At 37.8% G+C, this 14,570-nt stretch overlaps 1 protein-coding gene across 2 annotated transcripts; it reads right to left on the bottom strand.

Moving 5' to 3' along the window:
• Positions 1-416: 416 nt before the first annotated feature.
• LOC111466591 (amino acid transporter AVT1I-like) lies at positions 417-3,746 on the bottom strand. 2 transcript variants are annotated; one of them, XM_023111316.1, is made up of 4 exons: positions 3,637-3,719; positions 3,427-3,548; positions 2,941-3,299; positions 417-1,019 (listed from the first exon to the last, which is right to left on the bottom strand). In XM_023111316.1, the coding sequence occupies exons 1-4, from the start codon at positions 3,678-3,680 to the stop codon at positions 504-506; spliced, it is 1,041 nt and encodes a 346-aa protein (XP_022967084.1). In that variant the 5' UTR covers positions 3,681-3,719; the 3' UTR covers positions 417-503. The 2 variants fall into 2 exon arrangements, with proteins under 2 accessions (XP_022967084.1, XP_022967083.1); XM_023111315.1 differs by having other exon boundaries at positions 2,941-3,548; positions 3,627-3,746.
• Between the last annotated feature and the right edge of the window lie 10,824 nt (positions 3,747-14,570).

Genomic DNA, 14,570 nt, shown 5'->3' with positions numbered 1-14,570 from the left:
ACCCACTTGTTGTGTCGTAATGCCAACAACCTTCAATGCTCTAGTACCACTTATTATACCCCTAATGCCACAACCAAAATGTTCTAATACTACTTGTTGTAGAGAAAGTGGAAGTAAGATCGATTGCACACAAACACCTACAAACTTAAATTAGACAAAGAGACACAAAAATTTACGTGAAGGTAAGAAATTCTCCTACATCCATGGGTGGCTACCAACCTTAATAATCATAATGTTTACAAAGTGTATATCTGGCACTCTCACACTACAAAGTCTCTCAACAAATTTGTGCACTCAACAAAATAAATTGACACTAAAATCAATCAAACTCAATATTCTCAACCATCCTAAACAACCCTCTATATAAGCAAGGATAGATGGTTTATTAATCAAAATATAAATATAAACTAAATGGATAAACTAAATAAATGAGAAGATAAACATTAGAACTAAATAAAAGTTATACAATACATTTTCATAACAACTTACAAATTCAAATATTTTCATCGTAAACGTTTCACGAGTTCTTTTACAGAAGAATAGGTACCCACAAGCCCAACAGACACCCCCACCACTATAATCAATACAATTACCATTAATTCCCACCCAAATTTGCGCCAACCTTCGTTAATCTTGAGGTAGCAAATGCATGGGATCAGAATGGAGGTGGCAACGCCTGTAAATGCACCAATGAAGGCCATCACATAAGCAAAGAAAGGAACTGCAATGGCCACAACGACTGTGGTGAGAAGGAGTAGCATTCTTATGATAATTGACATCAAGCGGGTGGCACATAGGGGAGATGCATCTTCAATGGCTTGGGCAATCGGGTATATTATGGAAGCATATTTTGAAAGAGGATAGATGAGAGTGGTAAAGATTGCTATTTTGGTATTGATTTTGTGTTGAGGAAGGCTTAAGGCTATTTGTGTCTCCACATTTTCTCCATACATTAGATACCCCAAAATTGCCATCAAACCATAGGTTAATGTGCTTAATGAGAAGGAAACCAATAGAACCTACAATAATCCAAAGTTATGCATTATCAACTCATTGTTCGATAAATTCATTACATTATTGCATTCTAAACATATTTAGAGGTATAAATATGACATTTGGGTGTTAGTAGAGATGTCTAGTTAATTAGTAAGGTCAAGGCTCCACAGGGACCTAGTTGATGATTGTTGAGAGTGAGTCTCACATTGGCTAATTTAGGGAATGATCATGGGTTTGTAAGTAAAGGAATACATCTCCATTCATATGAGATCTTTTGGAGAAACCCAAAGCAAAGTCATGAGAGTTTATGCTCAAAGTGGACAATATCATATCATTGTGGAGAGTCGTGATTCCTAACATGGCATCATAGCTATGCCCTAAACTTAGCCATGGAAATAGAATCCTCAAATATTGAACAAAGATTGTGAGCCTCGAGGGTGTAGTAAAAAAATGACTAAAGTGTCGAACAAATGGTGTACTTTTTTCGAGGGCTTCAGAGAAAGAAGTCGAGTCTTGATTAAGGGGAGGCTTATAGTGTACTTTATTCGAGGGGTTCCCTAATTTAGGGAATGGTCATGGGTTTATAAGTAAAGGAACTTTAAGTCATGAGAGCTTATGTTCAAAGTAGACAATATCATATCATTGTGGAGAGTCGTTATTCCTAACATGGCATCAGAGTCATCTCCTAAACTTAGTCATAACAATAAAATCCTCAAATATCGAACAAAGATTGCGAGCCTCGAAGGACAATAGAATCCTCAAATATCGAACAAAGATTGCGAGCCTCGAAGGTGTAGTAAAAAAGTAACTAAAGTGTTGAACAAAGGGTGCACTTTGTTTAAGGGCTCTAGAGAAAGGAGTCGAGCCTCGATTAAGGGAAGGCTTATAGTGTACTTTGTTCAAGGTGTTCCCTAATTTAGGGAATGATCATTAGTTTATAAGTAAATGAATACATCTCCATTGATATGAGTTCTTTTGGGGAAGCCCAAAGCAAAGTCATGAGAGCTTATGCTCAAAGTGGACAATATTATATCATTGTGGAGAGTCGTGATTCCTAACCTTACATTAGAGTCATGCCCTAAACTTAGACATGACAATAGAATTCTCAAATATCGAACAAAAATTGTGAGCCACGAAGGTGTAGTAAAAAAGTGACTAAAGTGTCGAACAAATGGTGTACTTTGTTTAAGGGCTCCAGAGAAAGGAGTCGAGTCTCAATTAAGGGTAGGCTTATAGTATACTTTATTCGAGGGGTTCCCTAATTTACGGAATGATCATGGGTTTATAAGTAAAGGAACTTTAAGTCATGAGAGCTTATGCTCAAAGTGGACAATATCATATCACTGTGGAGAGTCGTGATTCCTAACATGGCATCAGAGTCATGCCCTAAACTTAGCCATGACCATAAAATCCTCAAATATCGAACAAAGATTGCGAGCCTCGAGGGTGTAGTAAAAAAGTAACTAAAGTGTCGAACAAAGGGTGTACTTTGTTTGAGGACTCTAGAGAAAGAAGTCGAGCCTCGATTAAGGGGGGGCTTATAGTGTACTTTGTTCGAGGGGTTCCCTAATTTATGGAATGATCATGGGTTTATAAGTAAATGAATACATCTCCATTGATATGAGATCTTTTGGAGAATCCCATATCAAAGTCATGAGAGCTTATGCTCAAAGTGGATAATATCATACCATCGTGGAAAGTTGTAATTCCTAACTGACTCAGCCCGAATGGGGTGGAGAATCTCCATTTAAAATGGGGAATAAGAGAAATTTTTTCGCGTAAGCTAAACTGGGTTGGGAGTGGAAATTATATTCATGTACCTACCCTCACCCCAACTCGGCCAAATCCCCATCTATATATCAAAACTATATCTCTAAAATGCGTTAATAAAACAATAACTTAATGATACTTAATCCACTTTTATAATAAAAGTTGAAGATTTACCTTTGGAAAATGGGTTTTTTTCGTCATGGAAGATCGAAGAGTTGGGAAAACAACATGAGCACAATAACAAAACGTGTATAAGCTAATTGCAGTGGGAAACCCTCGCAATCTAAAAACAACACCTCTTTGTTGGAACCCAACATGGTCAGCTACACCCGCCCACACCACACATCCAACAAGAACAATCGAAGCCAACAGCCCACCAAAAGAAACATAAGCCAAAGCTCCAAAGCTCTTAACCCATGTGGTCGGCAATATAAGCAACGCCGTAAGCATCATATATGCCTTCCTTCCATCAACTCTCAAAGCCCCAACTTTCAAACCCCAATTTGGAAAAAGCTTCTCTAAACTATCTCCTCCTAATATCAACAAATCAACAGCAAACAAATATAATTCGAGATAAATAAAGATTGAAACTATTACTCTTCCCATTTTTCCAAAGGCTAATGCTCCAATGTCGGGGTATGTTTTGATTTGGGGCTTTACCTCCATGCATCGATGGAGAAGTATACCCATGAAATAGCATATGATAGCGAGGATGAAGAGAGCTATTAAGCTGATCCAACCTCCTTGTGAAAGGGCGAAAGGTATTGATATCAATCCCACACCTAAAAGATACACAAATTAGTCATATAATATAATCTTAAGGAACTAAATAGTTTAAGGGTTTGGATGAGGAGAGAGACCAGATAATACATTAATTGCATTGAGGCATGTTCGAAAGAAAGTGGTGCCTTCATTCATCAACAATTGGCTCTCCATTTGAGGTTTGATTTCACACAAACAAACACTTTTTTTTCCAAAAGCATATTGAGAGGATTGAATTTATACCAATGTTCCTTTAAAATATGTATAATTCTTCAAATGATAATGATGGCAACTTATTGCTTCTTTACTAAAAATGCGAATGATTCTTGGATATCAATATGAAGTTTTTTTATGGGCATCTCAGTCTCGGTTAGGGAGGAGAATAAAATATTTTTTTTATAAGGGTGTGAAAACCTCTCCCTAATCAACATGCTTTAAAAACGTTGAGGTGAAACCTGAAAGGAAAAGTTAAAAAAGAACAATATCTATTAGCAGTGAGCGCTTGAGCTGTTATAATTGGTACTAGAGCCAGACACCGGATAATAGATTAATTGCATTGAGGCATGTTCGAAAGAAAGTGGTGCCTTCCTTCATCAACATTTGGCTCTCCATTTGAGGTTTGTAACACTTTTTTTTTCCAAAAGCATATTGAGAGCATTGAATTTATACCAATGTTCCTTTAAAATATGTATAATTCTTCAAATGATAATGATGGCAACTTATTGCTTCTTTACTAAAAATGTGAATGATTCTTGGATACAATATGAAGTTTTTTTTATGTGCATTTCAGTCTCGGTTAGGGAGGAGAATGAAACATTTTTTTTTTTTTTATAATGGTGTGGAAACCTCCCCTAACAAACGTGTTTTAAAAACCTCGAGGTGAAACCTGAAAGGGAAAGCTAAAAAAGAATAATATCTGTTAGCGGTGAGCTTGAGCTGTTATAGTTGGTATTAGAGCCAGACACCGAATGATGTGCTAGCAAGGAGACTGAGCCTCGAAGGGGGTGGACACGAGGCAGTGTGCCAGTGAGGATGCTGGACCTCGAAGGATGTAGATTTGAGATATCTCACATCGATTGAAGAAGGGAACGAGTGCCAGAGAGGACGCTGGACCCAGAAGACGAGTGGATGTGAGATCCCACATCGATTGGGGAGGAGAATGAAACATTCTTTATAAAGGGTATGGAAACCTCTCCCGAACATGAGCATGGAAGATTATGCATCCTTATTTGAGTTTCAAAGTATGACATGCTAATCATTAGATCTAGCTTGTGTCAACATTACAAACATAAAAGGTTGGGAATTGTATGAGATTACTTTCTTGTTCAGCCAATTCATATAAACACATGATTAAGATGTTAGTTCCACGTGATACATGTTAAATTAAGAGATCAAACCATATACAAAATAGGTAGATGTTAGGTTCACACCTTCTCTTTATAAAAATGAATAAACGAAGAAGGAATTTTGGAATAGAGTCTATGAGAAGCTAAAAGAAATGGTCTCTCGAAGGAGAGGGAAAGAAAAGTGGCAAGGAAATGAAAAAGAGACACAAATCATGGAAATACCACTTGAATAGAACAATTTTGCAGACAAAGATTTCAAGACCAATAAGCTCGTGTTTGAAAAAACATGAAAAGTATCAAAATTTTGGATACTTTGATGTCAATTTTGACTTCTTTTATCAAATTTTCCATATATGGGTTTTTTATTTTAATGTTCTTACTTGGAAGGAGAGAAAGAAATGATAGAAAAGAGAAGCAAACCAAGATATAAGTGAGATTATTATTCTTATAAGTTTCTACAAGAGAATATGGAACTTTTGTGGGTTTTTGATGTTGTATTCTTGTATCAGAGTACTATAGAAAGAAAAGATATACAAATGGATTAGAACAACAATTGAATGAGAGCATATTCAAAGGACAGAATGACTAAGAACAACGACTAAGAACGATTTAAAAGAATTGAAAGTTACTATCTATACCAACAATGTACACCATCCTTTTTTGTGACTTAATCATAGAAACTCCAAAGTTAAAAGATTATTTTACTTTAAGTAATTTTATGTTGGTGATCTCTTGGAAATTTTTCTAAAAAGCATATGATTCAGGGCAATTTGTGCTGAATCTGGATTTTGAATTTTTATTCGAATATGGACATGTTACATCTGAGTAAACTAGAACCATGTCCAAATGCAATAGAAATTGAGAAAGTAATCAAAGGAAAGAAAGATAATAAAGAATGGAACAAAAAAAAAAAAAAACATAATTGGAAATTTGTAAAATAGTCTCATAAGTTCATAAATTTGAGAAATAACCTTAAGGTCAAAAACTTGGAAATGTCTCCAATGTTTGAAAATTAAAAAAATAACCTCAACAATATCGAGTAATTAGAGAAATAGCATCTCAAAAGGCAATTTGCAAGGAACGAGGTAAAATGGTCCAAGTTGCTCCTACTTGGATCTAGAGCTTATGGGTTGATGTCATGATGGCTATGTATTATCAATGTTAAGAATGAGAAACATAAGTGGGATCGAAAGTTATACCACAAAATGTATTCCCCAAATATATCTTAATACTCCCCCTCAAGTTGGAGAGTGTATGTCAATGACACCCAACTTATCTTTTAGAAAATCAAATTGTTGTCTTCCAAAGCTTTATTGAAAACATCTGCATATTGCATTTTAGTTGAAGCATAACACAGTTTAATGAAAAATTGGATTGGCAGCTATTGCTTGATTATCACAATACAACAATGTTGGTTTGGATAGCGGAACTTTCAAGTCTTTAAGAATGTATCTTAGTCAAGTTAACTCTAAACAAATATTTGTCATAGCTTGATACTCGACTTCTCCAGATGATCTAGACACATTGATTTCTTTTTAGACTTCCAAGAAATAATTGAATTTTCCACGAAACACATTGATTTCTTTTTAGACTTTCAAGAAATAATTGAATTTTTCACGAAAATGCAGAACCCAAAAATAGACCATTTGAATGTTCAACAACCACTCGAATCAGAATCGCAATATGCTTGTCATCTCAAGTTGTTTTCAGATAGTAGTAGAAGTCATTGACCAGAAGTACCTTTGATGTATCTCAGAACTCGTAAAGTTGCCTTCAAATGTGACTTTATTGGTTCATGCATAAATTGACTAAGCATACGAATTGAATACATTATGTCAGACCTATTAACAGTTAAATATATTAATCTACCAATCAACCGTCTTATTTACTTGGATCATTCAATTTTTCTTCTTCTGTTAAAGAAAGTTTCAGATTTTGTTCCATAGAAGATTTGTCTGGATGTGCTCTTGTAAGACTTCTTGAAGAATGTCTAGAATATATTTTGTTTAAAGACAAAAATTTCTTTTCTAAATAGAGAAAATCCAATGCCTATAAAATATTTCAAATTCCTTAATTTTTTTTTTTTTTAAGGAAGTTCTCGAGTAAACTAGTTTTGATAATTTTTTTGAGATCATTGTTTGTAAACCGAATATCATCAACACAGATAAGAATTGCAATAAAAGTACCTATACTCTTAGTAAATAAAGAGTAATATGCTTTGAACGGAGTGTAGCCTTCATTATTTTTATAATGGTAGAGAATATGGAGAATCGATTGCAAGAAACCTGTTTTAACCCATAAAGAGATTTATGTAGTCAACATACTGTATTCTCCCCCTCTCGACGAATACCTAGTGGTAAAGACATGTAGACTTCCTCGTCTAGATTACCATGGAGAAAGACATTTTGAACATACAACGGATGAGTGAATCATTTCTAAGAGCAATAGTGAGTAAGCAATGAAGTGTAGTAAGTTTCGCTATAGGGGAAAATGTTCCTTTGTAATCAATACATTCAACTTGAGTGTATCTCTATGCTACCAGCCGAACATTATAACGTTCAACAGAACCATCAAAGTTGCATTTAATTTTGTACATCCAACGACAACCAATAGCTTTATGACCAGATGGTAGAGGAACGAGAGACCAAGTATGATTACGTTCCAAAACTGTAATTTCATCATTCATAGCCTTCTACCATAATGGGTTGCCAGCTGCCTTATCATAGATTTTAGGTTCTATTTGGGCTGTAATAAGAGCTAGAAAAGCATGTTGAGTAGAAGAAAGAATGAGAGAATGAAAGGTAATAATGAAGTAGATACCTGGTGCCAGTGTCGGGACTTGAGCTAGAGGCTGAATGATTGGCTGTAGAAGACATCTCATAATCATTATGCCAAGCTAGAGGTTGTTTGGTTCGAGTAGAACATTGAAGTGAAATTGATATATCAGGTGAGATAGAATTAGAATTAGTGGGTGAATTTAGAGAATGAATAGAAGGTGGAAGAGATGACAAAATAGAAGGAAAATGGATGTTTGAGTAGGATTAATCATGAAGTGGTAAAATGAGAGTTGAAGGAGCTAATGTCAATGTTTTTATGCAGCGTGAATGTACATTAGCTAAAGACCAGGTCTAGGGGTATGTATACGAACCCACCTGGGTTCATGTGCACGTGTGTGGACTGTGTGTAGAAAAGTATTACACATCCAATTTTGCCTAGACTAGAAAGTAGAGACCAAGATCATGATATTTTATTAAATGATAGGTTTCATCATGATTGCATATGATTGAATTTACTGACCTCAATATTGAAGCTACTTACCAAGTATTTTTAAATACTAAGCCACGTGCAACTTTTTTTCAAGTAGAGGTAAGGTTCTCCTATACAGATGACGACGTCATTGTGAAGGTCGTGGAAGTTGAGTTGGGATAGTTGCATTCATGCTTGGTTTAGTAGCCATTGGGTTAGATCAGGGCTTTGCCTTAGTTTATTTAAATTCATGTTATATATGTTTCCACTCTGTTGTTGATAACAATATTTTTAAAATTAATTTATTATTACCGTTTAAGTCCACGACATCGTTTATGAAAAGTTTTCATATAATTTTTCGAACATATTAAGCATGTCATGCATGTAGTGGTGTCTCTATTTTATTAAGAAAAAATAGGATCGTTCCAGTTTGAGATGTGGGTATGATGTGGGTTCGGTTGTGCGTTGGATTTGAGCAGAAAGCATCTTTGGGCTGGGCAATCTAGGCGGGAACTAGAACAACTTGGCTGATAGGCTTCTGAACTTGGCTTGGTTCAACAATGAACCTACGCTTCGACTGATCTGCTTGTTGAGGCTCATGTTCGGAGTTCAACGCACAATCAGTTCGGGTTTAGAAAAATGAACCCAAACCAACCCAACTATAACGCACCTAATTTTCCAAACCTAATTAGTGACGTCAACCATGCATGCATAATTCATTACATAGAAACTCATCATATTTAACTATGGAAAACCGCAATAGAGTCTTTCATAAAGATTCATAAATCCAAAACAAAACCTATATCCAAAAATAAACCTTAAATAACTTAATTCAAAATAAATCTAAATAAAACAATACTCTAATAGTATAACTTAAAACAGTCAAATGAACCTGTAAACTCCTAAAAATATCCCATCTCCAACTTCCATGGTGTCCTCAGCTCCGCCGTCAACCGTACATTGGCGCCTTGCTTTTATCTGAAAAATGTAGGTAGCACGTGGCTTGAGTATTTTATGAATTACTCAGTAAGTCACCCACTGTTGGAGTTAGAAATGCAAACACAAGCAACATATGAGTGAGACCTAACTTTTCATAAACTTTACATAGCCTTGGGCGCTTTTCTATTTCGGGTAGGGTTGGGTGTGTGGTACTCCTTCACACACGGCTCATGTACGTGTACATGGACCCACCAGGCGAGCTAGTATACATACCTTCTAGGCTTGACTTGGTCGGGCACAACGTGTTACACGTCGCTGGACACCACAGAACAGAAAAGGACCGCATGATATCATGACGAACATAAATATCGTATTTCATTCTTTCGTAACATAAAGGAGAAGAACCCCGATGCACGTGACATACATATATGCATGAGGTCCCTTAACATATCTAACATGACATTACATAAGCAGTACTAACATCGCATATACGTTTCTTACATTACATGACATCTCACATGACTTACCTTACATAGCATATTACATAACATGAAAGTACCTTCCAGTTGCATAAACATCTCATGACATGACTCCATAATACTACGTGTATCATGACATCGATCAACATTTTCATGGCATATATTACTAACATATCATTCATAACTTCACATAACATAAACAATCAACATTCAACATAACTCATTACGTTTCATAGCATAAACAGTCACATAATTCATACATCATATAGTCATATCACATAATAAAACGTGGTGCATACAGGGGCCACAAGGCACGCACCATCATACAACACATAGTAAACTAACTCCAACAATGAGGTCACTTACCTTGATGGCCTTGGTTGAAGTCACTCACAACGAGCTAATCCCAATGGTTAAATATGTCCTATAATAACCACATAAAAACTTAGGGACCTTTCATAACATACCCTAGCTAAATCTCATGCTATTTATCAAAATAAACTCCCGACCCAATCTATCTTTGACGGATAGGAACCATACTGACCTCAGATGGTAAAACTAAGGGTGGAAAAGGCTTCGGAAGGGCCAAAAACCTTGGAATCGATATATTATAGTGATACTGAGCCGCCAAGCCGAGCCGGGGGATTTGACGGAACCAAGCCAATTTCGTACACGTGCGAGCCGAGCCACACTGTGTACGCGTGCGAAGTGTCACAACCATAGTATGAAAAGAGTAGGTTGTGACCCTCACGCCATGACAAGCAAAGGGGCGTCCCTCAAGAGACGCCCCATCCGGCCATATGCGGGCCAACATAGAAGAATGTCATGATGCGATCGAGGAGGATGATGCATCATCCAACACACCACCACACAAAGTGGGTATTGAAGATATATGTTGAGACATAAGCATAAGAGAGACATCAGCATATACATGAAGGACAAGATAGGCTTGTTGAAGGGCCAGGTAGGGCCCCGGGCCTTAACCTCAAAAGTCGGGGTTTCGGAAGGAATTTAGATATGCGGTTCGGGAGTTAAGTTCGTCCATATGAAATATGAATGCTCGCCAAGTTTGGTGTCAATCGGACATTGGACGGACAATGCACGACACCGTATGACACCTCACCAACATCATGTCTACACACCTGGGTAGAATGAAAATGGTTCAAAATGTACTATAGGGGGTACCATGGTGTTAGCTCTCCACCACCCCTGGGTCCTTTGGCCTAAGTGAGCTACCCTGTGGCACATACGTGTGTCACAGTGTGGGCGAGCGTGCCGAGACGAGTGTCTCGGGCGACTTCCTTTGAAATGGGTTTTGAAAGACAGTACCGGACGGCATGGGTGTGCCGATATTGCGCCCTAGCCCGCGTGTTGGAGGTTGCTACATACACTTGCTATCCGGGACGGTATCTGTAAATGACTCGGCATGGGCACGGGAGGGCCTATGCCTCGATAGAACCCAGATGGATGGATATTCGGGAAGTCTCGATGAGAGGAACGACACGCGGGCCCATTCTCGATGGCATGACCGAATGAGTTATGATGGCCGACGACATCCCGAGACTCGGTACGGCGCCAAGACATATGGACCCTATCGATGGGGATCGAGATGACAAGATGAGATGCGACGTTATATTGAGAGACCTTGGCCCGAGTAGAGGCAAGGTCGAGCCGAATGAGTTGGTCTAGCGTAGAGGCAAGTCGGATGTGTCGCAGATGATCGAACATACACGCACAGGCGATGTATGTGGTTGAACAAGCTTGGATTCCGCACAAGCGATGTTCGATTGGCGAAGACAAACCTCGCCTAAGGTCCGACGAAGCCACAAAGCCGGGGCGAAAAATACATATGGGGCTTAATTCCCCTTAAGGCTAGTCGTGAGCATGTATAGATCACGACGCTGCACGGTCAAGAAGGTAGGACCGTGACACGAAGCTGCCGGAGCTGTTAGGCATGCGTCTGTGGCTCGACCGAATTCCCAAAAACCTCACCTTCTTTATCTGAAAAGCGACGAAACCCTAGTTTCCACCTCCCCGATTCTGGCGACATGCCAACGATCCCACAACGTCCTCAACACCGATTTTCGACGGTCAACCTTCTTTGACACAATGATCCCGACATCAATACCTTACTTCCACTTGATTCTTCCTTCGAAGAGTAACCCCAACGTTCCGGAGGAAAGTTTAGAGAGAAAATTGTTTTCAAGGGATGTAAAAGGTTGGGCATAGAAATATAAAAATAATCACAAGACATTTCCCAATAAGGCATTCTAGGGTTTTAGGATAAGGACACTTATAGAAATAGAAATGTTTCTATTAGGCAATAAAAGTCCCGCAAGAAATCCCTCAATTTCCGGGGAGATTACATTTATCCCCCTCTAAAAAGAACTTTCGTCCTAGAAACAGCTCTTGGTACTTTTATCTCATCTCATCCTATCGTTCCACACTTCGTCTCCTCCCACTCCTTCCTCTACCCCTAAGTGGGGGTCGTGGTGACGGTGTGTTTGCTAGAAGACCATGGAAGTACGTTAGGTCTCGAGTTGGATTGTGCGTTGGATTTGAGCGGAAGGCATCTGTGGGCTGGGCAATCTAGGTTGGAACAAGAACACCCTTTGAATCAATGTGGTCCTTTATTTGGAGCTCTCAACAAAGTACACCCTTTATTCGACATTTGAGGATTCTATTGTCATGGCTAAGTCTAGAGCATGACTCTAATACCATGTTAGGAATCACAACTCTCCACAATGGTACGATATTGTCCACTTTGAGCATAAGCTCTCGTGACTTAGCTTTGAGTTTCCCCAAAAGTCTTCATACCAATGGAGATACTATTACTTACTTATAAACCCATAAACTTCCATTAAATTAACCAACCTGGGACTCACTCCCTAATAATCATCAACAAACTTTTAGACACTCCATGATGAAAAGTCCATAATAAGGAAAGAAACTTAAAGCTACTGTGGCATGATGATCTCTCATCTACCTTATGATCTCTACGAACTCAAACTTGAAAATGTTTATCTTTTGCTTCCGAAGTCTCTTCTAATTCTCACGATAGTGTAGGAAATGAATTAGGGTTGAATTCTCAAAAGTTCTCTCCTAAAAATCATTGGCAAGTGATACTTATATAAGAAAAAACTTATAATCGCAACACCGAAATGCTGCCCTCAACGTCGAGACACTTCAAATTTACACCATTGAGATACCCAAAATAGCATCTCAACGCTACTCTTGCAAAATCACATACATTGAAGGTTGATATGAGCACCTTGATATGATTTTTGGCTCAATATCCTTCTTCTCTTCACTTAGCTTTCTAATTTCTTACTCAATTTACTCCTTTTATTTATATATATACGCAAAGGTCAAATTACTGTATAAAGACGAGTTGTAAACTATAGAACTGATTCTTCGAGTAGGAAGATTTCGATTTTTCTCCTTCCTTCTATTCGATAAGAATAGGGATTGAAAATGATATAAATTGCTCTTCGTTCTGTTGTGCTCAACGAAGGAACTGCCTAAGCATACTTTTTCCGATCCAAACTTCTTTCTTATTTCTAAGTTTGATTCTTGCATAGAATAATGCAACTGTTGCAAAAATTGAGATTTTAGTAGTAGGCGGCATCCCCTCTTAGTTTTGAGTAGGTGAAACCATTCTATTTTAGTTCTTCTCCATATTCTTACTGGGTGATCCAGAAATTTGCCTATGTTTTTTTTCAAATGAGATTTCGATATAGAAAAATCTCCTTATTTCCTTACCGCAGATTCTCGCGTCATTTTCTTGAAAAGATATTAGATCACCGTGGGACACTTTAAAATGAGTAGTGGGGACCATTCCTTTATTCACATAAACCTTTCAATGACTTATTGGCTGCTTTGCTTGAGGAAGAGTTTCACTAAAATGGAGACTGAACCGAAATAATGTTCGACCTTATTTCTAGATTGAATGAAAAAAAAAATCTTTTAAATAGATTCTCATCAGAGATGGTAGATCTAAAAGGTTTTTTAAGTTTTTATTTTAATTTAATTTTTTAAAAAAATCAAAGTTAATCCCAAAATTAATAATTAATGGTCCACATTATTTCAATATAGTTTTTTAAAATAATTAAAAAAAAACATAATGAGAACTCGATCTTGTTAGACGAACACGACTCTCCACAATGGTATGATATTGTCCACTTTGAGCATAAACTCTCATGGCTTTGCTTTGGGCTTCCCAAAAGGCCTCATACCAATGGAGAGTGTTCATACCAATGGAGAGTGTATTGCTTTGATTATAAACCCATGACCATTCCCTAAATTAACCGACGTGGGACTTTCATCATCCAACACCTCCCCTCGAACAAAGCACGCCTCCCCTTAATCGAGGCTCGACTCCTTTGGAGTCTTAGTCATTTTTGACTGCCTTCGTACCTTCGAGGAGGCTTAACTCCTTTTGGAGTCCTTTGTTCGACATTTAAGGATTTGTCAATCTATTGACACGGCTAAGTTTAGGGCATGGCTCTGATACCATGTTAGACGAACACGACTCTCCACAATGGTATGATATTGTCCACTTTGAGCATAAGCTCTCATGGCTTTGCTTTGGGCTTCCCAAAAGGCCTCATACCAATGGAGAGTGTATTGCTTTGATTATAAACCCATGACCATTCCCTAAATTAACCGATATGGGACTTTCATCATCCAACAGATCTAACCTAAAAATAGAGTCAGGTTGGGTTAGGTTCCGAACTCTTTCGCAAATCCAATAAACCTATTACTACAATCCAACCCGACTCAACCCATGTACACCGCTGCTTCAACCGACATAAATCCGTTAGTGCAGTTTCCTTAATTAAAAGTATTTCAACAAAAAGAAAACAAAAAGAGTTTTTTATTTTATTTAAAACTAGCTAGAAAATCCAGAAGGCCCATATGCCATGAAAAGAGGGCCCATGAACTGGACGACGTTGCAAAAAGCAAAGCGCCGTTCAAATTCAAACTAAACCGCATGATATTCGACCGTTGGTGATAAAACGAGAAAGAAGTG

This window comes from Cucurbita maxima, unplaced genomic scaffold (assembly GCF_002738345.1).
Source record: "Cucurbita maxima cultivar Rimu unplaced genomic scaffold, Cmax_1.0 Cma_Scf00031, whole genome shotgun sequence".
NCBI classification, from domain to species: domain Eukaryota; kingdom Viridiplantae; phylum Streptophyta; class Magnoliopsida; order Cucurbitales; family Cucurbitaceae; genus Cucurbita; species Cucurbita maxima.
Note: the sequence above shows the minus strand (reverse complement) of the source record. Positions and strands in the feature narration are given on the sequence as shown.